At 46.8% G+C, this 27,238-nt stretch overlaps 1 protein-coding gene across 3 annotated transcripts in view; it reads left to right on the top strand.

The window, feature by feature from the left end:
- The window catches only part of sidt2 (SID1 transmembrane family, member 2), a 94,849-nt gene that overhangs the window by 66,968 nt on the left and 643 nt on the right, over positions 1 to 27,238 (top strand). For all 3 annotated transcript variants that reach the window (XM_070894466.1, XM_070894467.1, XM_070894465.1), the window contains 10 exons: positions 921 to 994; positions 4,274 to 4,397; positions 5,943 to 6,060; positions 7,422 to 7,558; positions 10,061 to 10,169; positions 14,522 to 14,598; positions 15,540 to 15,586; positions 19,576 to 19,681; positions 23,750 to 23,860; positions 24,882 to 24,995. In XM_070894466.1, the coding sequence (XP_070750567.1) occupies positions 921 to 994; positions 4,274 to 4,397; positions 5,943 to 6,060; positions 7,422 to 7,558; positions 10,061 to 10,169; positions 14,522 to 14,598; positions 15,540 to 15,586; positions 19,576 to 19,681; positions 23,750 to 23,860; positions 24,882 to 24,995 (1,017 nt within the window). The remainder of the gene's footprint in view (positions 1 to 920; positions 995 to 4,273; positions 4,398 to 5,942; positions 6,061 to 7,421; positions 7,559 to 10,060; positions 10,170 to 14,521; positions 14,599 to 15,539; positions 15,587 to 19,575; positions 19,682 to 23,749; positions 23,861 to 24,881; positions 24,996 to 27,238) is intronic.

The raw sequence follows: 27,238 nt of genomic DNA, 5'->3' as shown, positions 1-27,238 counted from the left end.
ACTAGGGTACAGGGAAATGGTAGACACTTTGAACACATATTTTGTATCGGTCTTCACGGTTGAAGACACAAAAACAACCCAATAGTGGATAATCAAGGGGCTACAAGGCGGGATGAACTTAATACAATCAGTATCACTAAAGAAGTAGTACTAGGTAAAATAATGGGACTAAAGGCGGACAGGTCCCCTGGACCTGATGGCTTGCATCCTAGGGTCTTAAGAGAAGTGGCTGCAGAGATAGTGGATGCATTGGTTGTAATCTACCAAAATGCCCTGGATTCTGGGGAGGTCCCAGCGGATTGGAAAACCGCAAATGTAACGCCCCTATTTAAAAAAGGTGGCAGACAGAAAGCAGGAAACTATAGACCAGTTAGCCTAACATCTGTCGTTGGGAAAATGCCGGAGTCCATTATTAAGGAAGCAGTTGCAGGACATTTGGAAAAGCATAATTCAATCAAGCAGAGTCAGCATGGTTTTATGAAAGGGAAATCATGTTTGACAAATTTGCTGGAGTTCTTTGAAGATGTAACGAGCAGGGTGGATAAGGGGGAACCAGTAGATGTGGTGTATTTGGATTTCCAGAAGGCATTCGCTAAGGCCTGGTTTTCCGCTGAATAATTTTAATGACTGGAAAATCAGGAACTCTGTGAGGCAGACGCATCATCCTCCGCCCCTGACTGTCCAATCCGGGCTCCCGTTGAGAAGGTTTCATGCCAGGAGTGGAGCCATGCAAAATTTATCCCGCGATCTGTTAGTTTTGAGCCTGGAATTTTGCGATCCCAGTTATTTTACGACATTAATGTCGTGCCTATCGGGAAGCCGAAGCGTTGGTGTCTTCTATGTCCCGCGTGATCAGCTGGCCCGATGTCCAAGACAACAGGAGTTTGCTGACAGATTCATTCATCATTCTCCTCCAACAGGTGTTCAATATCACAGGGAATCAGGATATCTGTTACTACAACTTCCTGTGTGCCCACCCCCTGGGGGTCCTAAGGTCAGTGATCACCGGCCCTGTCTGCTGTGCAGTGATAATTTGATGTGGTGTCCATGCTGAAATAATGAATGAAAGACTTGCATTTATATGGCGCCTTTCACAATCTCAGGATGTCCCAAAGCGCTTTACAGCCAATGAAGCACTTTTGGAGTGTGGTCACTGCTGTATTGTGGGAAATGCAGCAGCCAATTTGTGCACAGCATGCTCCCACAAACAGCACTGTGACAATGACCAGATAATCTGTTTTTAGTACAAAGCAAAATACTGCGGATGCTGGAATCTGGAATAAAAACAGAAAATGCTGGAAATACTCAGCGGGTCAGGCAGCATCTGTGGAGAGAGAAACAGAGTTAATGTTTCGGTCGATGACCCTTCATCAGAACTGGAGCCATTAGCGACACGGAGAAAAAAATTTAAAAAAGAAAGAAACTGACTCGGGTGGGGTGGGGGGGTGCGGAGGCGGGTGTGAAAGGAGCCAAAGATTGACAGAGGTTACGCTCTGAAAATTTTGAGCTCGATGTTGAGTCCAGAAGGCTGTAAAGTGCCTAAACGAAAGATGAGGTGCTGTTCCTCGAGCTTGTGTTGAGCTTCATTGGAACAGTGTAGGAGGCCGAGGACGGAGAGGTCAGAGTGGGAATGGAGCGGGGAATTAAAGGGACAGGCGACCGGAAGCTCGGGGTCACGCTTGCGAACTGAACGGAGGTGCTCCGCAAAGCGGTCACCCAATCTACGTTCGGTCTCCCCAATGTAGAGGAGACCACATCGTGAGCAGCGAATACACTATACTGAATTGAAAGAAGTACAAGTAAATCGCTGTTTCACCTGGAAGGAGTGTTTGGGGCCCTGGATAGTGGGAAGGGAGGGGGTAAAAGGGCAGGTGTTGCATCTCCTGCGCTTGCACGGGAAGGTGCCGTGGGAAGGGGAGGGGGTGCTGGGGGTGACTGTGGAATGGAGCAGGTTGTCGCGGAGGGAGTGGCCCCTTCAGAATGCTGATAGGGGAGGGGAGGGGAAGATGTGATTGGTGGTGGGATCACTCTGGAGGTGGCGGAAATGGCAGATGATGATCTGTTTAACGAGGAGGCTGGTGGGGTGAAAGGTGAGGACAAGGGGGAACCCTGTCGTGACTCTGAGAGGGAGGGGAAGAGGTGAGAGCAGAGGTGCGGGAAATAGAACGGACACGGTCGAGGGCCATGTTAACCACGGCGGAGGGGAATCCTCTATTGAGGAAAAAGGAAGACATGTCAGAGGCACTAGTGTGAAAGGTGGCGTCGTCAGAGCAGATGCGACGGAGACGGAGGAACTGGGAGAATGGAATGGAGTCCTTACAGGATGTGGGGTGGGAGGACATGTAGTCCAGGTAGCTGTGGGAGTCAGTGGGCTTATAGTGGATACTGGCCGAAAGCCTATCCCCGGAGATGGAGAAGTCGAGGAAAGGAAGGGAAGAACCGGAGATGGACCATGTGAAGGTGATGGAAAGGTGGAAATTGGATGCAAAGTGAATTAATCTGTTTTTAGTGATGCTGATTGAGGGATATATATTGGCCAGGGCACCGGTGATAACTCCCCTGCTCTTCGTAATACCACGGGATCTTTTATGTCCACCTGAGAGAGCAGACGGGGCCTCGGTTTAATGTCTCATCCGAAAGACAGCACCTCTGACAGTGCAGCACTCCCTGCCGTACTGCAACTAGAGTGTCAGCCTGGATTTTGTGCTCAAACCTCTGGAGTAGGGCTCGAACCCACAATCTTCTGACTCAGGGGCAAGAGTGCTGCCCACTGAGCCACGGCTGACAGGACACGAGCTGACACAATGGTACCGAGGCACGGGAGACGTTTGTCGGGGTAGCTCTCCTGATTGAATCTGTTGTCCTGGGCTTTGTTCTGGGTGAATGTTACGGGGAATAATACAGCCTGTATAGATTAAAATATTTTTGTTCATTCTCGTGCTATGGGCATCACTGGCAAGGCCAGCATTTTTTTTTTAATTCGTAGCCAATCTTTCCAATTCTTTGTCAAATCACAAACGCCAGAGGTCACCTTGTACACATCAAGGATCACTCTGCGCCAATGCTCTTAGCCAAAAGGCCGAGAGCCACTGCACCGTTCCTGGAAGTACTGCAATACCAGGTTCGTGCCATGGAGGTGGATGGGTCAGGCCCCCCACACACCTCCGTGGAGGTGGATGGGTCAATCCACCCCACCCACCTCCTATTTCCAAAAAGCATAGGAGAACCACCTTCCTGATCCAGGGAGAACCACTTTGGGGTCATGGTTACTCCCCTGTCAGGTCAGTTACGCATGATCTTAGCCAAGACAAGGCCAGCATTTATTGCCCATCCCCAATTACCCTTGAGAAGGTGGTGGTGAGCTGTCTTCTTGAGCCGCTGCAGTCCGTGTGGTGAAGGTGCTCCCACAGTGCTGTTAGGGAGGGAGTTTCAGGATTTTGACCCAGCGACGATGAAGGAATATATTTCCAAGTCAGGATGATGTGTGACTTGGAGGGGAACATGGAGGTGATGGTGTTCCCATGCGCCTGCTGCTCTCGTCCTTCTCGGTGGTGGAGGTCACGGGTTTGGGAGATGCTGCTGAAGAAATGTAAACTACTATCCACAACATAATCTGGTAAAAACAGAGAGACAGACTATTATCTGAATGGTGACAGATTAGGAAAAGGGGAGGTGCAACGAGACCTGGGTGTCATGGTACATCAGTCATTGAAGGTTGGCATGCAGGTACAGCAGGCGGTTAAGAAAGCAAATGGCATGTTGGCCTTCATAGCGAGGAGATTTGAGTACAGGGGCAGAGAGGTGTTGCTACAGGTGTACAGGGCCTTGGTGAGGCCACACCTGGAGTATTGTGTACAGTTTTGGTCTCCTAACTTGAGAAAGGACATTCTTGCTATTGAGGAAGAAACTTCTTCACCCAGAGAGTGGTGAACCTGTGGAATTCTCTACCACAGAAAGTTGTTGAGGCCAATTCACTAAATATATTCAAAAAGGAGTTAGATGTAGTGCTTACTACGAGGGGGATCAAGGGGTATGGCGAGAAAGCAGGAATGGGGGTACTGAGGTTGCATTTTCAGCCATGAACTCATTGAATGGCGGTGCAGGCTCGAAGGGCCGAATGGCCTACTCCTGCACCTATTTTCTATGTTTCTATGTCTATGTTTCTAATCTGATGCAATCTGGTGGCTGGCTGTTATAAAACCCTGTACTGTTTGTTAATCACTTTCTTCCACTTGTGTGTTCGGAGTTAACTTGTGTGCTCTTCCTCTGACAGTGCATTTAACAACATCCTGAGTAACCTTGGATACCTGATGCTGGGTCTGCTGTTCCTGCTCATTGTCTTGCAGCGTGAGATTCTACACAAACGGGCCCTGATGCGGAACGACATCTGTGCACTGGTACAAATCCAATCAACTGCTTCCTGTTTGCTGTAACTATCAGTTTTGCTTTAATGATGTTGGAGATGGCTAACAGTGTTGGTAACCTGCTGGGATGGGGCAGGAGGAGGGCCATCACATGGACATTCATCCACCTTTAATCAATGAAATGATGCCGTGTGATATTACCATGCGAAGGCTTGACGTATTTCTATGAAACTATTTTGTCCGCCATCTTAAAATCGACAGGTTAGCACATGTGTTAAAATAACAGATACAGGAATTTTGCATGGCGATGTTACGATTTAATACGATTGAAAGAACTTGCATTTACGAAGCACCTATTACACCTCGGGATGTCCCAAAGTGCTTCACAGCCAGTGAATTACTTTCGAATTGTAGTCACTCTTGTAATATAGAGGAACACGGCAACCAACTGGCTCACAGTAAGCTTCCACAAACAGCACTGACTTGTATGACCAGATAGTTTGTTCTAGTGATAGCTATTGACCAGGACACTGGAGGAGCTTCCCTACTGTAATAAGAACATAAGAAATAGGAGCAGGAGTAGGCCATATGGCCCCTCAGGCCTGATCCGCCTTTCAATGAGATCACGGCTGATCATCGACCTCAACTCCACTTTCCTGCACTATCCCCATATCCCTTGATTACCCTAGCCTCCAAAAATCTATCTATCTCATCCTTGAATTTATTTGCTTCATGGATTCTTTGCTTAAGAATTCATAGCAACACATTGTTATTAAGAACTAGTTGGTTTATTAACATGGGTTTAACAATCGCACTACACATTACCATTAGGCTCACAACTGCATACCTCATCGTGAATGACCTAGATCCAACTGACTGAGGTTTTATTGAGTCTTGTGAACATCACATGACTGGCTAAGCCACTCTCAATGTAACAGCTCTACAACTATTTTAAAGCAGAACATTAAATCAAGTGCCCCCTTTTGGCAAGGGCACTAGAACCCACAAATTTCCAAATAAACTTTTAGGGAAACTTAAACTAAAATTTGGTTGCCGGGGGTGATGATGCACTCCAGGCCCACTTCTCGCGGAAGGCCGCGAGTGTACCGGTGGACATGGCGTGCTCCATCTCCAAAGACACCCTGTGAGCATACTCACAGGTGCATACATTACACCTACAATGGGATCTTTCACATCTATCTGAGAGAGCGGCTGACTATGAGGCGAGAGTGTCACCAGAGAGGCACGGCTGACACTGTGGAAAGACAGGTTAATGTCTCTGGTGTGACCCTTATGAAGTGAAGGGCCCCACCTATCATGTTGACCTATCTCTCTCTCTCTCTGTCTCTGTCTCTGGTGCTGACTGTAAGATCTAACAACACTAATTTGGGCCTGAGGGGATCGAAGCTAAGCAAATTGAGCTGATCTCTGGGGCGGCTGGGCACTTATCGCTGAGAGTCTAGGAAACACTTGGTCCAAGCAGTGTAACAGTAAAAGGAAAAGCATCCAGTGGCAGCACTTTATTAGACACTGAGCAAGATTTGATCCGTCTGTCTCTCAACCTGTCTGTCTTTGCAGGAGTGTGGAATCCCTAAACATTTTGGGTTATTTTATGCGATGGGGACTGCTCTCATGATGGAAGGATTGCTCAGTGCCTGTTACCACGTGTGCCCAAACTACACTAACTTCCAGTTTGGTGAGTACGCCAATATCTCGAATGTAGCCAAGGTTCACCACGTCATATCGAGTCCGAGGGCGGGAGGCAGAATGCAAGCTTGTGTTTAGGCGATTGCTTTGCTGATGATAAGTGCAGGCAACGGAAAGAGTGTGCGGCAAACCTGTCCGACCCACCCTGTCCCTCAACGACTATCTGCCCCACCTGTGACAGGGACTGTGGCTCTCGTATTGGACTGTTCAGCCACCTAAGGACTCATTTCAAGAGTGGATGCAAGTCTTCCTCGATTCCGAGGGACTGCCTATGATGATGATGATGATGGTTAATGTCTCGGGTGTGACGCTTATGAAGGGAAGGGCCCCACCTATCATGTTAATCTCTCTCTCTCTGGTGCTGACTGTAAGATCTAACAACACTAATTTGGTCCTAAGGGGATCTCAGGGAGAAATAAGTGAGAAAGAAACACTTGCATTTATATAGCACCTTTCACAATCACCGGATGTCTCAAAGCACTTTACAGCCAATGAAGTACTTTTGAACTGTTGTAATGTCGGAAACGTGGCAGCCAATTTGCGCACAGCAAGCTCCCACAAACAGCAATGTGGTAATGACCAGTTAATCTGGTTTTTTTTTGTTATGTTGATTGAGGGATAAATATTGGCCAGGACACCAGGGATAACTCTCCTGCTCTTCTTCGAAATATTGCCATGGGATCCTTTACGTCCACCTGAGAGAGCAGACGGGGCCTCGGTTTAATGTCTTTTCCAAAAGACGGCACCTTCGACAGTGCAGCACTCCCTCGGCACTGCACTGGAGTGTCAGCCTAGATTTTTTTGTTCTCATGTCCCTGGAGTGGGACTTAAACCCACAACCTTCTGATTTGGAGGTGAGACTGCCACCCACTGAGCCACAGCTGACACTGACAAGAGGAGGGAGAAGATATTAAAACACAGCAATAATGTACAAAATGCAACAAGACTGCCTCCACACAACAGCTGATCTATCCCGGCTGCACATATTTGGACAAAACTGGATAACTGGGGAAAGGTCTGTCAAAGTATTTTAAGATCTTTCCCCACAGTGACAGGCCTACTCATTGAGGCCACCATCTATGTGCTATTTCCAAGGCAGGGCACTCTGTTGAGTAAGCACGTCCAATATTTTGGCTCCTGCCTCAACCAACGCTCCCACTATCCCACTGTAGGAATTTTTGCAACATCCCAATCCTCAGAGACTGTCAAGATGGAGACCACTCAGGAAAGGACCTTATCCTGGAAGATCCTTTTACGTGGCCACTACAAGCCCATTTTACTGTGTGTAAGTATTGAGGTCAGAATGTGTTACCTGTTGTGTCCTGATGTCTGTTTCCATTCACTGCACAGACACATCTTTCATGTACATGATAGCTGGCCTCTGTATGCTGAAGCTGTATCAGAAGCGTCATCCGGACATCAACGCCAGTGCCTACTCTGCTTATGCCAGCCTTGCCTTGGTCATATTCTTCTCCGTGTTGGGAGTGGTGAGTACATTGTTGTTCCTCCTTATTGCGCAGGTATTTGCTTAACAATATCCGCTGCACAACACTGCGGGGAACCATCTACGTTTGTTCAAGAGGTCTTACTGTATGAAGCTCCATGGTGACAGAGTAGCATGTGGGTTATCGCTGCCATTCCTTATCAAAACGAGGTTTTTAATCCCCATCTCGGGATTGGCACCAATCAAAGGGCAAGGATTTCCCTCATAGAAAGAAATACTTGCATTTATATAGCACGTTTCCCAACCTTGGGACGACCCAAAGTGTTTTACAGTCAACTAAGTACTTTTTTGAAGTGTAGTCACTGTTGTAATGTAGGAAACTGGAGCAGTAAACTGGAGGGAGGAATCTCACCAGATAACCCCAGGGGGCCTGTTACAATGCAGCGTTGGCAGAGGCTTGTGAGTAAGTTGTGGATGTGTGGTACTGGAGAGAGGAGAGGAGAGGAGAGACATCAGGAGGAATGATGGATCAACCAAAAAATTGGGTAAAGTATCCTGAATAATATATCCAGCATTACGCAGTTAAGATCTGTTGGGTTCAGTTGAACACAAAGTTCTTAATAAAGACAAGCAGGGCAAGTATGTCTCTTTGTTGGAATGTCTGGTGTACTCTTGGAAGAGTAGATACAAGTATTCTTTCGTCAACTCGGACACAATGAGATTGATGTGATGGCACTGGCAGTGATTCCTTGAATTCTCATGGACCACATGTAGCCATTGGGCGATGTTGGCCAACCAGTGGTGCAGGGGGAATGGTAACATAGTGGTAATGTTACTGAACTAGTAATCCAGAGGCCTGGACTAATGATCTGGAGACATGAGTTCAAATCCCACCACAGTCAATTAAATAATTTTGGAATGAAAAAGCTAGCATAGTTATGGTGACCATGAAACCACGGGATTGTCGTAAAACCCATTTAGTTCACTAATGTCCTTTAGGGAAGGAAATCTGCTGTCCTTACCTGGTCTGGCCTATATATGACTCCAGACCCACAGTGGTTGACTCTGAAATGGCCTAGCAAGCCATTCAAGAAGGTGGCTCACCAGCAATTTGGGATGGTCAATAAATGCTGGCCTTGCCAGTGATGCCCACATCCTGTGAATGGAAAAAGAGTTATGAAGGCTTCATGCTGTAGAATCTTACATATAACACAATTATTTGGTACGCAGCTCATGGATGGTGAAGGTTATCAGTATTTTGGGAGCGGGGGGGGTAATCAGTTCAGGAAGATGGGACGGCTTGTGTATTTGCTTTTAATGTCATATCAGCAGCTACCACTGTTCTGGGACGCTACAGCTTTAAGTGTTGCCACTATTGAACAACAACAACTTGCATTTATATAGCAGATTTAACATAGTAACACGTCCCAAAAGTGCTTCACAGGAGCGTAATCAGACCAAATTTGACACCCAGCCACATCGAGATATTGGGACAGGTGACCAAAAGCTTGGTCAAAGAGGTAGGTTTTAAGGAGCATCTTATCGGACAAGGAGGAGGAGGACCTGGACAGCTGAAGGCACGGCCGCACAAGAGGCTAGAGTTGGAGGAACGCAGAGTTCTCAGAGTGTGTTAGGGCTGGAGGTTAACTCGTGCTGTCTCGGAAACAAAACTGGAATATGTCCAAGTCGAAGATGTGCTTTCTGTTTATCAGCAGCAATGCTGGAAGAGATCCCAGATGATTAATCATTTCTGTAATAGGGTAGATCCATTTAAAAGTCTTAACCTTGCCAGTTGATCATTAGCCTTCAGATGTGCTCATTTATGTCCTTTCCTGCACTTTTTCTTCATGAGTAAATCAGTATTTGGTGCTTTTTACACTGCAGACAATTGCTTTGCGCTCCATGAGGGCATTGAATATATTTAAGGTGGAGAGGGACAGATTTTTGAACGATAAGGGAGTCAAGGGTTTTGGGGAGCAGGCAGGGAAATGGAGTTGAGGCCAAGATCAGATCAGCCATAATCTTATTGAATGGCGGAGCAGGCTTGTGGGCTGCACACCAAACTATAAATCCCCAGATGTTCAAGGAACCAACTGCCTCGATAAAGCACAAGTGTGCTGTTACATTATGGCCACTGATTTCAATAAAGTATGTCCGGCCATATGACCTCATGCATTTACACACTGGATCTCTGTATCGTACATTGGAGCCCGGTGACACGACAGGGGACAGCTTCTGTTACTGATTGCCGCAGGGGTGGTGCACTGAAAGTGGATCAAACAAGCCAGTTCCTCTCCTCCAGGGCTAACTCCATGTTGCACTAGGTTTCCCAATCTAAGCGTGTCAATGACCAATGTGGTCACCCAGCTTCAGAGTATGGAAGGACCTTTGATTTGGCCGGGCTAACAGTAACCGAGTGGGGACAGGTTGGGTGAGGGGAGGAGGGGCAGAGGAGTGGGGTCACTCCTAGCTGAAGAAGGAAAAGTCGTGAGTTTTGTTTTTTTTATGTTAAGATATTCTCTTTATTTTGCTTCTCTCCGTGCAGGTCTTTGGGAAGGATTACATCGTATTCTGGGCGGTTTTCTCCTTCATTCACATCCTCGCGACACTTCTGCTCAGTATCCAGCTCTACTACATGGGCCGCTGGAAACTTGGTAATTATCATAGAAACATAGAAAATAGGTGCAGGAGTAGGCCATTCGGCCCTTCGAGCCTGCACCACCATTCAATAAGATCATGGCTGATCATTCACCTCAGTACCCCTTTCCTGCTTTCTCTCCATACCCCTCGAAACCTTGGAATTCAGGAGAACCTGGGTTGTGGTTTGAAGAAATACTACCTTTAAATTATTTTCTGAATAAAAAAACTCACAGAGCCTTATAATGAACTTTTAGATAATATTTAATATACTATTTTAGGTTTATTCTCCTCCCCTTACACCGCTCGGCCATCCTGACTGTTAAGAATTTTAATTGTAACTTATCACTTCCGCTTGTTCAGTGTTGCTGGAAGATTTTGGTCCATACGTTTGTATCAGTCTTGATGGTAGAGGACACAAACAATATCCCAACAGTGGATAGTCAAGGGGCTATAAAGGCCTTACAAAGGCCTTTGACACTGTCCACCGTGAGGGTCTATGGAGCGTCCTCCTCCATTTCGGATGCCCCCAAAAGTTCGTCAACATCCTCCGCCTGCTCCCCGTGATCCTTACCAACGGATCCATTACAGACCCAATCCACGTCCGGACTGAGGTCAAGCAGGGCTGCGTCATCGCTCCAACCCTCTTCTCAAACTTCCTCGCTGCCATGCTCCACCTCACAGTAAACAAGCTCCCTGCTGGAATGGAACTAAACTACAGAACCAGTGGCAACCTGTTCAACCTTCTTCATCTCTGGGCCAGGTCCAAGACCACCCCAACCTCTGTCATTGAGCTACAGTACGCGGATGAAGCCTGCGTATGCGCACATACACAGGCTCAAACTCCAAGTCATAGTCATCGTACTTACTGAGGCGTACGAAAGCATGGCCTTATGCTAAACGTCTGTAAGACAAGTGTCCTCCACCAGTCCATCCTTATCAGCTCCTCAGCACTGGGGATTTGCTCGGAATGTACTGGGGGGGAAAAAAAAGCAGCTTTTCGCTCCCTGTCCGTTCTCGCTGCCTCTTAATTGGTCCCCTGGGCCACGTGTCGTTTCTCCAACCCAGAGGACAGGCTGGTGCAACCTGAGCAAGCATCTTTTACTTAGGCTGGTAGCCAATGTTCCCGCTGATGCGGCACGTGTAGTGGCCCGCTTGTGCCCCATCTCTTCCCCGGACAGCGCGACCAGCGGGTGGCAGCACAGCCAGGAACCTTCGCGGGAACATTGGTGGTGGCGCAAAGCAGGCGATAGTGAAGCAGAGAGGTCCTGCTACAACTGTACAGGGTATTGGTGAGGCCACACCTGGAGTACTGCGTGCAGTTTTGGTCTCCCTATTTAAGGAAGGGTATACTCGCATTGGAGGCTGTCCAGAGAAGGTTCACTAGGCTGATTCCGGAGATGAGGGGGTTGACTTATGAAGATAGGTTGAGGAGGTTGGGCCTCTACTCATTGGAATTCAGAAGAATGAGAGATGATCTTATCGAAACATATGAGATAATGTGGGGGCTCGACAAGGTGGATGCAGAGAGGATATTTCCACTCATCGGGGAAACTAAAACTACGGGACATAGTCTCAGAATAAGGGGCCACAAATTTAAAAATGAGATGAGGATGAATTTCTTCTCTCAGAGGGTTGTAAATCTATGGAATTTTCTGCCCTAGATAGATGTGGAGGCTGGGTCATTGAATATATTTAAGGCGGAGATAGACAGATTTTTGAGCAATAAGGGAGTAAAGGGTTATGGGGAGCGGGCAGGAAAGTGGAGCTGAGTCCATGATCAGATCTTATTGAATGGTGGAGCAGGCTCGAGGGGCCTGGTAGCCTAATCCTGCTCCTATTTCTTACGTTCTCATGTTCTTATTTACACGCTACCCGATATTTTGCTCTATGGACTCCGACGGAAAAGATTATCGGGCAAAGTGTAAAACGAAGTGCCAGGTTGCTATTAACCCATTCAGCGCTACAGCCCAAGACAAATTTATACCCCTTAGTTACCATGATTGGCACGGCTCGGGATTGGGAATCACAGGCTCCAGCTGAGTCCGAGTGTGCCCGGGCAGAGCACTTTACTTGGACACCGCCGTTTACGCACACAAGATTATTTGAGACAGAAATAAATAATGCTATTTATTTAACACCTTATCACATTGTCAAAACTCTTCCAACATGCAAGGAATCACTTTTGAAGTGCAGTAATTTTTGTTACGTAAACAAATGCAAAAGCTGTTGTCACCTAGGAACAGGAGGAGGCCATTGAACCCCTTGAGCCTGTTCCACCATTCATGAGATCACGGCTGATCTGTAACCTAACTCCGTATACCCACCTCTGGCCCATTTCCCTTAATATCTTTGGTTAACACAAAGCCATCAATCTCCGATGCTAGATCCAGCATCCATTGCCGTTTGCGGAAGAGAGTTCCAAACTTCTACCACCCTTTGTGTGTAGAAGTGTTTCCTAATTTCACTCCTGAAAGATAATTTTTAGACTATGCCCCCTAGTCCTAGACTCCCCAACCAGCAGAAATAGTTTCTCTCTATCTACCCTATCTGTTTCCCTTAATATCCTGAAAACTTCAATCAGATCACCCCTTAACCTTCCAAATTCTTAACCTGAAATGTCTTCTAGCGTGCCACAGAATGAACTGCCCAGATGGTGTTGGTTGAGGGAGGAATATTGGCCAGGACATCGGAAGAACTTCCCTGCAAATAATTCTCTCAAATCTTTAGCGTTCACTTGAGCCGCCTGATCAGGAAAACATGGACCTCATTTTAACATCCCATCCTGAGCATGGTACCTCCTCAGTATTGCACTAGAATGCCAGCCTGGATTGGTGTCTTGTTGTTGGGGCTCAAACTCCCTGCCCCTCTGAGCCATAAGAACGTAAGAACATAAGGAATAGGAGCAGGAATAGGCCACCTAGCCCCTCGAGCCTGCTCCGCCAATTAATAAAATCATGGCTGATCTGATCATGGACTCAGCTCCACTTCCCCGCCATTATCTTATATGTTTCGATAAGATCACCTCTCATTTTTCTGAACTCCAGTGGGTATAGGCCCAACCTGTTTAACCTATCTTCATTATCAACCCTCTCATCTCCGGAATCAACCTAGTGAACCTTCTCTGAGCAGCTTCCAATGCAAGTATATCCCTCCTTAAATATGGAGACCAGAACTGTACGCAGTACTCCAGGTGTGCCCTCACCAATACCCTGTACAGTATTGCCAGAGGCGAGAGTACTACCAACTGAGCCAAGCTGACATGAGTACCGCTAAATCTAGGCGGCTGTGAACTGTGGACTTTTGGTAATCTCTGATTCCAAGATCATGGCAGCGATTGGATCATGTGCAGGCTGACCACCCTGACAGGTACAGGTGCAGCATTAAATGGACTTTGGATGAGATATGTCTGGTTCATAGATGTGGGCCATGCTTAAGGGCGTGACAATTCGTAGATCACTGCTCAGTAATGGGCCAGAAAGTACCTCTTGAAATGATCTAACTAGCACTCAGAAAGGATAACACGTGGTATATAAACAGAACAACAACGTGTATTTATATAGCGCCTTTAACGTAGTGAAACATCCCAAGGCGCTTCACAGGAGTATTATGAGACAAAAAATACCACACCGAGCCGAATAAGGAGAACCAAAATCTCGGTTAAAGAGGTTGGTTTTAAGGACCGTCTTAAAGGAAGAAAGAGGTAGAGCGGCGGAGAGGTTTAGGCAGGGAGTTCCAGAGCTTGGGGCCTAGACAACAGAAGCCACGGGCCCCCGATGGTTGAGCGAGTATAATCAGGGATGCTCAAGAGGGCAGAATTAGGAGTGTAGATATCTCGGGAGGGTTGTGGGGCTGGAGGAGATTACAGAGATAGGGAGGGGCGGGGCCCTGGAGTGAATTGAAAACCAGGATGAGAATTTTGAACACACCACAGGGGTGAATTTCCGTGTGGTTTTCCCCATTCTGCTGACGTAAAGCGGTGAAAACCCCATTTACTCACGTAAGCGGGATTGCTGCCGAACTTGCAGTGCCAGAGCAAATTCACCCCCTGGATACACTGAGATTCCGAATCTCTCCTCCCTAAATCCCTCTTCCAAACCCTCTCAAAAACAACCTCGTCCAGTCAGTCGCCTCTCCGCATTCTTCAATTGCTCAGTGTCTATTCCACCTCTGTCAGACTCCTTGGGGACATTTACTCCTATAGACGCAAATTGTTGAGTTGCAAAAGTTAACCAGATGCAATGGGATGGGTGTAACTCCCCCCAAAGGATGTCGCTATCGTGGCCCACAATGATTGACCATGTCCCGATGTGCATTCTCTATTTATCTATCAAAGAACATATTAAATGTTGAATATTTGCTTTTTCAGACACTGGGATGTGCAGAAGGATAATTCATGTAATTTACACGGACCACATCAGACAGTGCAGTGGACCTGCCTATATAGTAAGTGCCCTTACGTGTTCTATACTCACAGTGGCAGACAAGGAGATATCTCTTTTTCTTTTCACCGGCAGCTGGAAACAACTTTCAGGTTTTAATGTACTCACCCACGCCTTTTTATTCACGGGCGTGTTCCTTCTGTTTTCGTATCTGCCACCCAACCTCCAGTTCCCTCTTTCAGCCAATGAGGCAGAGTTCTGTGTTCAGTAAGGCCTCTCAAGCAGCAGTCAGGGTGAGAGCGTGACTAGGCTCGGCTGTGATGGCAACTGTGGGGAAACACACAGCCACTTGGGTGAGACGCCCTTGGAGCTGGACCTCAGCATGAGTCAGCTTTACTCCAGAACCAGTTCCCCTCTCATTTCCACTGGTCTACTCCAAAACCAAAATTCCCCGCCCCCACTTTTGCTGCCCTGCACCCCTCAACATCACTCATCATCATAGGCGATCCCTCGAAATCGAGGAAGACTTGCTTCCACTCTAAAAGTGAGTTCCCAGGCCACTGAACAGTCCAGTACGGGAATTACAGTCTCTGTCACAGGTGGGACAGACAGTGGTCGAAGGAAAGGGTGGGTGGGGAGTCTGGTTTGCCGCACACTCCTTCCGCTGCCTGCGCTTGTTTTCTGCACGCTCTCGGCGATGAGACTCGAGGTGCTCAGCGCCCTCCCGGATGCTCTTCCTCCACTTAGGGCGGCCTTTGGCCAGGGACAAAGTGAAAGGGGAGAGTCCTTCTGTGCTGTGCTATTCCATTAGGAGGTCACTTCTGTGAAACAGAAGCAAATGGAAAAAGGAAACGATGAAGTACAGTCGCCATTGCTGATCGCAATGGATGGCAGGAGGTGGATTTTATGTGTCTGTATCACTGAGCCACTTCAGCCATAAAGGCTTGGATTCTCAGTCTCCATCTCATGTATGTTCTGTTAAAATCTTTCATCTTCTGTTCTCAGGATCGGATGGTATTGCTAATTATGGGGAATATCGTGAACTGGTCGCTGTGAGTATTAGACTGCCGATTGTCCATCTTGCGCATTATCACAGAAATCACGGAGCCGCTAATATGTTCTTTTGGAGTTGAAGATGTACAGCTAAAAAGATTTACTAGAATTATACCAGAACTGAGAGGTTATACCTGTTATATATGTAAACCTGTAAATACTTGTGTAACCACCAGAGGGCTCATCCTCTGGAGTCCCAAGGGATCCCACAATCCCTTGGGAGCACCTGTACTTAAGGAGGCCTCACAGGCTGGAGAGGCACTCTGGAGACCTGTAATAAAAGACTACGGTCACACTTTACTTTGAGCTCACAGTATCTGGTCAGACTCTTTATTCATACATAACAATACCTATCAGGAAAGAATGAGCAGGCTGAACGCTTTTCTCTAACAAAGCGAAGGCTCAGGGGTGAGCTGATGGAGGTCTTTAAAATTATGAAAGGTTTTGATAGGGTCGATGTAGAGAAGATGTTTCTGCTGACGGACGAGACAGAATTAGGGGCCATAAATATAAGATAGTCGCTAATGAATCCAATCGGGAATTCAGGGGAAACCACAGAGTGGCTAGAATATGGAACTCGTTACCACAGGGAGTATTTAAGGCGAAAAGCATAGATGCATTTAAGAAGAAGCTAGATAAACACATGAGGTAGAAAGGAATAGAGGGATATGTTGATGGGGTTAGATGAAGAGGGGTGGGAGGAGGCTCGTGTGGAGCATAAACCCCGACATGGGGCAGTTAAACCGAATGGCCTGTTTCTAGGCTGTAAACATTAAGATTTAGTTTAACATTTAATTGAGACTGTGGGCATCAGATTGAGTCAGAGTGTTTTGGGGATGGGGCTATTATTAATTTGCCTTCTGGCATTTTATTTCAGTGGAATCATTATCAGTTTTTGTAGGAATTACGTTAGTTTGACATTTAAATAAATGCATTGTGCTAATTCGGCTGATGGTGCTGGGGAGGAAGTGGGAAGCATTAAGCTATTGGTATTCAGTGGTAAAAGAAGGAAGGAAATTGCATTTATAAAGCTGATTCTAGAACTAGAAAGACGTTGAAAGCCAAGTGTGAGTGAGTGAGGTAGCTCATCGATTACCGAGGATGGAATAGTCAGGAAATAGGCGTACTGAAGCAGTGCAGTGATGGTGACCCAGAGAGTGCCTGGTTTTACCAACACTCTGCTACTGAGTGACAGGACATCTTCATGGGTTTCTGATTTCCTACACCTTGAGTTCTCTATCTTGAGCAGGCAATAAAAGAAAGACTTGCATTTATATTCACAACCACCGGATGCCCCAAAGCACTTTACAGCCAATGAAGTACTTTTGGAGTGTAGTCACTGCAAACAGCCAATTAAGCACGTTTGAAGTGTAATTACTGGTGTAATGTAGGAAACATGGCAGCCAATTTGCGCACAGCAAGCTCCCACAAACAGCAATGAAATAAATTAATAAAATCTTGCAGGCGATGTATCGTGCTCCCTGCCACCTGTGTCCGAAATCGCACAAGGATCTGTGCTGGGAGCACTAAATTCTAAAATTTAGTCTGTCCTGTTTTCTCAATGTACACGTGACAACCACTGGCAGAAAATCAATACTGCATCGAGAAAGAGCAGGAGAGTTCTCCCTGGTGTCCGGGCCAGTATTTATTCCCTCAACCAACATCACTAAAATATATTATCTGATTTTCTCAAAGCTGTTTGTGGGACCTTGTTGTGCACAATACTGCTCGCCGCGTTTCCTACAGTTACTACACTTCAATTGGCTGTGAAGCGCAACGGGACGTCCTGAGGTTGTGAAAGACGCTATATAAATGCAATTCTTTCTTTTCTTAAAGTAATATCCACCCCAACTACGGTACACCAGTCCCGAGTTCGCAAATCGCCTTCAAGCCAACAGCTATAAGGGAGGTGAGCTGCTCACCTTACCAGCTCCAGAATAGCAACTCATTTGCCCTCTGCATCTCCCCGACCTTGATCACCTTGAGATTATAAACTGAACGTGTAGAAAAACCTCATGTGCAAGACTCCCTCCTACCAACAATAACTCAAAAAGATTCCCAGTTTAAGCGAAACAACACAGCATTTGCATGTAAAATCTCCCAGCTTACGAATACCACATTAATCATCTTTAGTCTAATCTAATTGCCCAGCTGTTAAATTTGCAGATGCTATATCCTTCCTGTGATCTTAATTGCAGCGATTAATGTGGTATTCATAAGCTGGGAGAGTTTACATGCAAACGCTGTGATGTTTCGCTTAAATCAGGAATCTTTTTGAGCTCTTGCTGGTAGGAGGGAGTCTTGCACACGGGGTTTACTACACGTCCTGTTTATAATCTCAAGGTGATCGAGGTCAGGGAGATACAGAGGGCAAATGAGTTGCTATCCATCATCATCACCATCATCATCATAGGCAGTCCCTTGGAATCGAGGAAGACTTGCTTCCACTCTTAAAATGAGTCCTTAGGTGGCTGAACAGTCCAATACGAGAACCACAGTCCCTGTCACAGGTGGGACAGATAATCGTTAAGGGAAGGGGAGGGTGGGACTGGTTTGCCGCACGCTCTTTCCGCTGCCTGTGCTTGATTTCTGCATGCTCTCGGCGACGAGACTCGAGGTGCTCAGCGCCCTCCCGGATGCACTTCCTCCACTTAGGGCGGTCTTTGGCCAGGGACTCCCAGGTGTCAGTGGGGATGTCGCACTTTATCAGGGGGGCTTTGAGGGTGTCCTTGTAACGTTTCCTCTGCCCATCTTTGGCTCGTTTGCCGTGAAGGAGTTCCAAGTAGAGCGCTTGCTTTGGGAGTCTTGTGTCTGGCATGCGAACAATGTGGCCCTGCCCAGCGGAGCTGATCAAGTGTGGTCAGTGCTTCGATGCTGGGGATGTTGGCCTGGTCGAGGATGCTAATGAGTTGCTATCCTGGAACTGGTTAGAAAGCATGATTGACAGTAGCCTCTTGGGCAGCTCGCCTCCCCTATAGCTGTTGGCTTGAAGGCGATTTGTGAGCGCGGGACAGGTTATCTGTAGTAGGGGTGGATATTACTTTAAGAAAATAAAGAATTGCATTTATATAGCGCCTTTCACAACCTCAGGATGTCCCATTGCACTTCACAGCCAATTAAGTTCTCTTGAAGTGTAGTAACTGTAGGAAACGCGGCGGGCAGTTTTTCGCACAGCAAGATCCCACAAACAGTATTGAGAAAATCAGATAATCTATTTTAGTGATGTTGGTTGAGGGAATAAAAACTGACCCGGATACCAGGGAGAACTCTCCTGCTCTTTCTCGAAATAGTGCCATGGGATCTTTTACATCCGCCCGACGGGACCTCAGTCCAACGTCCAAAAGTGCGGCACTCCTTCAGTACTGCCGCCTAGATTTAGTGCTCACGTCTCTGGCATGCGGCCTCAACCAATGAGCTACTCACTCAGAGGCGAGAGAGGCGTGGTTGGTGCCTAAAATGGAAGCATGAAAATAAAGTGCTGCTCTGCAGACCTGTGCCAGTCCGGAGCTGTGGCCACCTGCTGGGAGGCAATAGCGGACAGTGTCTCATGGTTGACTTGTGGCCTCCAGACAGTGCTCCTGTCTTCATGCTGAGCCCGGGAAAGTGACCGTGTGGGTAAACTACGCAAACTCTGTGGTGCTGATACTTGAGTGTGGTGGCGCCTGGTCTCATCAGCTGAAACCGGACTGAGTTGAATTGAAACAGAAAATGCTGGAAATACTCAGAGTTCATGTTTCAGGTAAAGGTGACCCTTCGTCAGAACAGGATAAGTTTGAGATATAACAGATTCTCCAGGAAGTGCAGGGGCAGAGGACAGGGAGAGGGGAGGAAAGAACGCAAGGGAAGTACCCTTGATTGGGTGGAAATGCAGAAGAGATTAAGAGACAAAAGGGATGATGGACAAAAATGACCTGAAACGTTAATGACCTCTGCATCTACACTATTTTGCTGTTGTACGAGTTGGATTGAGTTGTGTATTATTTTTCAGAGCTGCTTACGGACTTATTCTGAGACCCAAAGATTTTGCATCCTACCTGTTGGCAATAGGAATCTGCAACTTGCTGCTGTACTTTGCTTTTTACATCATCATGAAGGTAAGAGAATGCTCGATTTGTTTTCCTTTATTCACATTCACGGGATGTGCGCACCGCTGGTAAGGCCAGCTTTAATTGCCCACTCCTAATTTCCCTTAACTGAGTGTCTCCCTGGGCCATTTCGGAGGGCAGTTAAGGGTCAACCACATTGCTGTGGATCTGGAGTCACATATCGGCCAGACCGGGTAAGGGCGGCAGATTTCCTTCCCGAAAGGATATTAGTGAAGCAGTTGGATTTTTCCGACAATCCAGTAGTTACATGGTCACCATTACTGATACTAGCTTTTTAAATTCCAGGTTCATTTAATTAACAGAATTATAAATTCCCCAGCTGCCATGCTGGGATTTGAACTCACGGTGCTGGATTATCAGTCCAGGCCTTTGCATTACTAGTCCAGTAACATAGCCACAATATTATCGTTCCCATAATCTTACCCAGTCTTACAACGTATTTACAGCACAGAAACAGGCCATTTATCCCAGCATGTTTATGTTTCACCCTTCTTCATCTCATTCCATCACCACAACCCTCTATTCCTTTCTCCCTCATATGTTTATCTAGCTTCCCCTTAAAGGCACCTGTGGTAGTTGATACGTCCTTACTACACAGTATAAATGCACACGAGACCCATGCTTGAGAGGTGGTCAGTCTGTGACCTGTCCTTTATTCCTTAGCACTCAAGTGCAGGAAGTGGGTGGAGCTTCCCCTTTTATATCTGAAGGTCTAGGTTAGGAGTGTCTCCCACAAGTTCACCACCTAGTGGTCAGTGTTCTCACAGTGTACAACTTAGGTCAGATTATACATGGGTTACAATGCTGGTTGAATACATGACAGTAGTGAGTTCCACATTCTCACCACGCTCTGGGTAAAGAAATTGCTCCTGAATTCCCGATTGGATTTATTAGTGATAATCTGATTATCTCTCTACATCTACTCTATCAAAATCCCTCATAATCTTAAAGACCTCTATCAGGTCACCCCTCAGCCTTCTATTTTCTAGAGAAAAGAGCCCCATCCTGCTCCATCTTTCCCGATAGGTATAACCTCTTGGGTTATAAAGCCAGTTGGCTTATTGGTTGTTCACCTTGAGCACTGTTGGGGGATGGTGCGTTGTCCCATTATGTGTCCAGCACCTGTACTGAATGTATAGAAACACAGAAACATAGAAAATAGGTGCAGGAGTAGGCCATTCGACCCTTTGAGCCTGTACCACCATTCAATAAGATCATGGCTGATCATTTTTGCAACCTTAGTACCCCATTCCTGCTTTCTCTCTATACCCCTTGATCCCTTTAGCCGTAAGGGCCATATCTAACTCACTTTTGAATATATCTAAGGAACTGGCCTCAATAACTTTCTGTGGTAGAGAATTCCACAGGTTCACAATTCTCTGAGTGAAGAAGTTTCTCCTCATCTCGGTCCTAACTGGCTTACCCCTTATCCTTAGACTGTGTCCCCTGTTCTGGACTTCCCCAACATCGGGAACATTCTTCCTGCATCTAACCTGTCCAATCCCATCCGAATTTTATATGTTTCTATGAGATCCCCTCTCATCTTTCTAAACTCCAGTGAATACAGGCCCAGTCGATCCAGTCTCTCCTCATATGTCAGTCCAGCCATCCCGGCAATCAGTCCGATGAACCTTCGCTGCATTCGCTCAATAGCAAGAACGTCCTTCCTCAGATTAGGAGACCAGAACTGAACACAATATTCCAGGTGAGGCCTCACCAAGGCCCTGTACAACTGCAGTAAGACTTCCCTGCTCCTATACTCAAATCCCCTAGCCACGAAGGCCAACATACCATTTGCCTTCTTCACCGCCTGCTGTACCTGCATGCCAACATTCAATGACTGATGTACCATGACACCCAGGTCTCGTTGCACCCCTTTTCTTAACCTGCCGCCATTCAGATAATATTCTGCCTTCATGTTTTTGTCCCCAAAGTGGGTAACCTCACATTTATCCACATTATACTGCATCTGCCATGCATTTGCCTACTCACCTAACCTGTCCAAGTCACCCTGCAGCCTGTTAGCGTCCTCCTCACAGCTCACACCGCCACCTAGTTTAGTGTCATCTGCAAACTTAGAGATATTACACTCAATTTCTTCATCCAAATCATTAATGTATATTGTAAAGAGCTGGGGTCCCAGCACTGAGCCCTGCGGCATTCCACTAGTCACTGCCTGCCATTCTGAAAAGGACCCATTTATCCCGACTCTCTGCTTCCTGTCTGTCAACCAGTTCTCTATCCACATCAATACATTACCCCCAATACCATGTGCTTTGATTTTGTACACCAATCTCTTGTGTGGGACCTTGTCAAAAGCCTTTTGAAAGTCCAAATACACCACACCCACTGGTTCTCACTTGTCCACTCTACTAGTTACATCCCCTCAAAAAATTCCAGAAGATTTGTCAAGCACAATTTCCCTTTCATAAATCCATGTTGACTTGGACCGATCCTGTCACTGCTTTCCAAATGCGCAGTTATTTCATCTTTAATAATTGATTCCAACATTTTCCCCACGACTGATGTCAGTCTAACCGACCTATAATTCCCCGTTTTCTCTCTCCCTCCTTTTTTAAAAAGTGCTGTTAGATTAGCAACCCTCCAGTCCATAGGAACTGATCCAGAGTTGATAGACTGTTGGAAAATGATCACCAATGCATCCACTATTTCTAGGGCTACTTCCTTAAATACTCTGGGATGCAGACTATCAGGCCCCGGGGATTTATCGGCCTTCAATCCCATCAATTTCCCTAACACAATTTCCCACCTAATAAGGATATCCTTCAGTTCCTCCTTCTCACTCGACCCTCGGTCCCCTGGTACTTCCGGAAGGTTATTTGTGTCTTCCTTCGTGAAGACAGAACCAAAGTATTTGTTCAACTGGTCTGCCATTTCATTGTTCCCCATTATAAATTCACCTGAATCTGACTGCAAGGGACCTACGTTTGTCTTCACTAATCTTTTTCTCTTCACATATCTATAGAAGCTTTTGCAGTCAGTTTTTATGTTCCCGGCAAGCTTCCTCTCATACTCTATTTTCCCCCTCCTAATTAAACCCTTTGTCCTCCTCGGCTGAATTCTAAATTTCTCCCAGTCCTCAGGTTTGCTGCTTTTTCTGGCCAATTAATATGCCTCTTCCTTGGATTTAACACTATGCTTAATTTCCCTTGTTAGCCACGGTTGAGCCAGCTTCCCCATTTTATTTTTACTCCAGACAGTGATGTAAAATTTTTGAATTTCATCCATGTGATCTTTATAGCACCTTTCACGAACATCTCAAAAGTGATTTACAACCAATGAAGTACTTTCGGCGTGTAGTCACTGTTGTAATGTAGGAAACGCGGCAGCCAATTTGCCAACAGCAAGCTCCCAAACAGCAATGTGATAATGTGACCAGATAATCTGTTTTGCTGATGTTGATTGAGGGATAAATATTGGCCAGGACACCGAGGATAACTCTCCCGCTCTTCTTCAAAATAGTGCCATGGGGGATCTGTTATGTGCACCTGAGAGAGCAGACGGGGCCTCGGTTTAACGTCTCATCCGAAAGACGGCACCTCAGCACTGCACTGGAGTGTCAGCCTAGATGTTTGTGCTCAAGTCCCTGGAGTGGGGCTTGAACCCACAACCTTCTGACTCAGAGGCGAGGGTGCTGCCCACTGAGCCACGGCTGACACTCAGCGCATGCGACACCCTCGGCTGCCTTTGTGCACCAGTGGGATGCAAAGAGCAGGCTTTGACATGGGCCAAGGAGCCAATTGGAATGGTCCATGAGCCAGGAAAACCTAAAGATTGGGGGGAAGGTATATATATTTAAAACAAAATGGTGGTGATTTTCAATCTCAGCGGGGGCTTCAGCCCCCAGTGTTTTATTTATGCCTTCCATTAATTGAGTATCAAATGTGTTTGGTGGCGTTTGAGGCACATCGGAAAACAATACTGCGGCGCGTTTATTTTATTGAAGTGGAGTTGCGTGAGAATAAATTTCATTGACTGTTCTATTTCCGAGCTAGTGGCCATTTTATAGCTGCCTGCTGTTTTCTCTGTCCCCAGTTACGGAGCGGTGAGAGAATCAGACCCATCCCTCTGATCTGCATCGTCTGTACAGCTGTAGTCTGGGGCTTTGCGCTCTTTTTCTTCTTTCAGGGCCTCAGCACGTGGCAGGTAAGTGCAGCCTTCATTATTGGCCCAGCAGGTCCAGACTCAACCTGTGACTTGTTTTTTTTCAACACTGCTCTGGAATCCTTCTTTCTTACATTCGTTGTCAGAACCCGATTCTAACGAAAGTTCATCGACCCGACTCATTATCCTTGCCTTCCTCTCCCCACAAAAGCTACTGGACCTGCTGTGCATCTCCAGCAATTTCTGTTTGAATTGCTCATTATTTAGCAGGTTATCAATCTGCACCATATGGCTCACTATTTAACAGCCCATCTAGCTGCATAATATGGCCCATCAGAGACATGGACCACGTACAGTAGACGCCTCAAGTCGCTGGAGAAATATCACCAGCGATGCCTCCGCAAGATCCTACAAATCCCCTGGGAGGACAGACGCACCAACATTAGCGTCCTCGACCAGGCCAACATCCCCAGCATCAAAGTGCTGACCACACTTGATCAGCTCCGCAGGCCACATAGTTCGAATGCCAGACCCGAGACTCCCAAAGCAAGCGCTCTACTCGGAACTCCTTCACGGCAAATGAGCCAAAGGTGGGCAGAGGAAACGTTACAAGGACACCCTGAAAGCCTCCCTGAAAAAGTGCAACATCCCCACCGACACCTGGGAGTCCCTGGCCAAAGACCACCCTAAGTGGAGGAAGTGCATCTGGGAGGGCGCTGAGCACCTCGAGTCTCATTGCCGAGAGCATGCAGAAAGCAAGCGCAGGCAGCGGAAGGAGCGTGCGGCAAACCAGTCCCACCCACCCCTTCCCTCGATGACTGTCTGTCCCACCTGTGACAGAGTCTGTGGCTCTCGTATTGGACTGTTCAGCCACCTAAGGACTCATTTTTAAGAGCGGAAGCAAGTCTTCCTCGATTCCGTGGGACTGCCTGTGATGATGATAATGGCCCATTTTATCTGAACAATAATATAACATGACCCATTTTTAGCAGCTCGGACTACGTGCAATAGCAAATTATTTAACATTCTGAAACAAATATCTGTTTGCTTCACCATTTTACAGAAAACTCCAGCCGAGTCCAGGGAGCACAACAGAGAATGCATCCTGCTCGACTTCTTTGATGATCATGACATTTGGCATTTTTTGTCCTCCATCGCACTGTTTGGCTCTTTCCTGGTGAGTAAGCTCCTCCGCCTCTCCACCTCTCTCTCTTCCTTTAAGGTCTACCTCTTTGACCAAACTTTTGGTCACCTGAGCTAATATCTCCTTAAACAGAAACAGAAAACACTGAAAATACTCAACAGCATCTGTGGAGAGAGAAACCGAGTTAACGTTTCAGGTCCATGACCTTTAGTCAGAACTGGTCTGAACCTGAAACATGAACTCTGTTTCTTTCTCCACAGACGCTGCCTGACCCGCTGAGATTTCCAGCATCCGCAGTGTTTTGCTTTTGTAACACCTCCTTATGTAGCACAGTGTCAAATGGTGTTTGATAACACTCCTGCGGGACGTTTTACTTCGTCAAAGGTGCTATATAATTGCAAGTTGTTGTTGCAATGTGCCTAACTACCCAAACAGAGAAATTCCCCCAAAATAGCCAAAAGTGGACTTCCTGGGACTGCACAGAGTTCTACGCCCATTTGCTATAACCTGTTCCACAGCCGTTTCTTACCCTTTTTAAAAGATTCATTTTTTTCCCTCTTTGCAGCATGCCTCAGGATTGAGTGTTTCCCAACCAGTGCCTTGCTTTTGCAGTCACTGTTGAGTTTGGGTAGCAGTGCCAAGCCAAGCAGCTTCTGTAATGCAGCAAAGCTGATTCTCGACCTCGATTACAGAGGAGGGAATAGTCGGGAAACAGCCGCATTGAAGCAATGCAGTGACGGTGACCCAGATATTGAGAGTGCCTGGTTTCACCAGCAATCCTCAGTACTGTATCACCAATACTCTGCCACTCAGTGACAGGACTTCGTCATGGGTTTCTGATTTCCCACACCCTGAGTTCTCTATCTCGATAAAAGAATGACTTGCATTTATATAGCGCCTTTCACGATCGCGGGACGTCTTACCCGTTTACAGCCAATGAAGTACTTTTGAAGTGTACTCACTGTTGTAATGTAGGAAACGTGGTCGCCAGTTTGCGCACAGCAAGCTCCCACAGGCAGCAATGAGATAGTGAACCCAGATCATCTGTTTTATTGGTTGAGAGATAAATATTGGCCAGGACACCAGGGATAAACTCCCTTGCTCTTCTTCGAGATAGTGCCACGGGATCTTTTACATCCACCCGAGGGGGCCTTGGTTTAACGTTTCATCTAAAAGACAGCACCTCTGACAGTGCAGCACTCCCTCAGCACAGTACTGGAGTGTCAGCCTAGATTTTGTGCTCAAGTCTCTGGAGTGGGACTTGAACCCACAATCTTCTGCCTCAGAGGCAAGAGTGCTACCCACTGGGCCACGGCTGACACTGGGTTTAATTGCTGCTAATTTCGTGGCTGTCAAGGTAACAGGTGATAGTGCCGGTACGTGGAACTCCTCTCACCTCCCGCACCAGTGTCAGTATCAACTACTCCCAGCACGGGTTGGTTTCACTGCAACGTCCTTCTATTCTTCCTTCATCCAGAAGAGCGCCCTCTGCTGCACCAAGTGTGCTATTTTCCATTTTCCACATCAGCCGCCCTGCCTTCTGTCTGAGTGAGATTGCCAATTAGAGCTGGAGCAGAGGCGGTATTTGACTGAGACTGCCCGGCTCTGACCCTTTGTAACCTGCTCGCTCTGTTGTGTGACGTGTTTGGAATTGTAGAATAAATTGATTACTCACCCGTTCCCAGTGGGGAGCTGTGTTCACAGGCAGTGCAGATCAGAGGTAGGGCTATAACACTCGCACAGGTTCTCGTGTGAGAGTGTTGGGATCGGTGAATTTAGACCTGCACTTTCATCAGTTAGCCTTTAATTCCTCTTTTAATTACACAGTATTACATAGCACAGTATTTACAGCACAGAAACAGGCCTTTGTGCCGATGTTTACGCTCCACACTGTCTCCTCCAACCCCACTTCATCTCACCCCATTAGTGTAGCCGTCTACTAATCAGAATAACCTCCTATGCCTTTCTCTCTCATGTGTTTATCAGCTTCCTCTTAAATGTATCTCTGCTATTTGCCTCAACCCACTCCCTGTGGCAGCGAGTTCCACATTCTCACCACTCACTGGGTAAAGAAGTTTCTCCTGAATTCCCAATTGGATTTATTAGTGACTATCGTATATTGATGGCCCCTAGTTCTGGTCTCACACGTAACTGGAAATATCTTCCCTGCGTCTACCCTATCAAACCCTTTCATAATCTTAAACACCTCCATCAGTTCAATCCTCAGCCTTCTCTTTTCTAGACTAAAGCGGCCCAGCCTGTTCAGACTCCAATGA

The sequence above is a fragment of the Pristiophorus japonicus genome, chromosome 11 (genome assembly GCF_044704955.1).
Source record: "Pristiophorus japonicus isolate sPriJap1 chromosome 11, sPriJap1.hap1, whole genome shotgun sequence".
NCBI classification, from domain to species: Eukaryota; Metazoa; Chordata; class Chondrichthyes; family Pristiophoridae; genus Pristiophorus; species Pristiophorus japonicus.
Note: the sequence above shows the minus strand (reverse complement) of the source record. Positions and strands in the feature narration are given on the sequence as shown.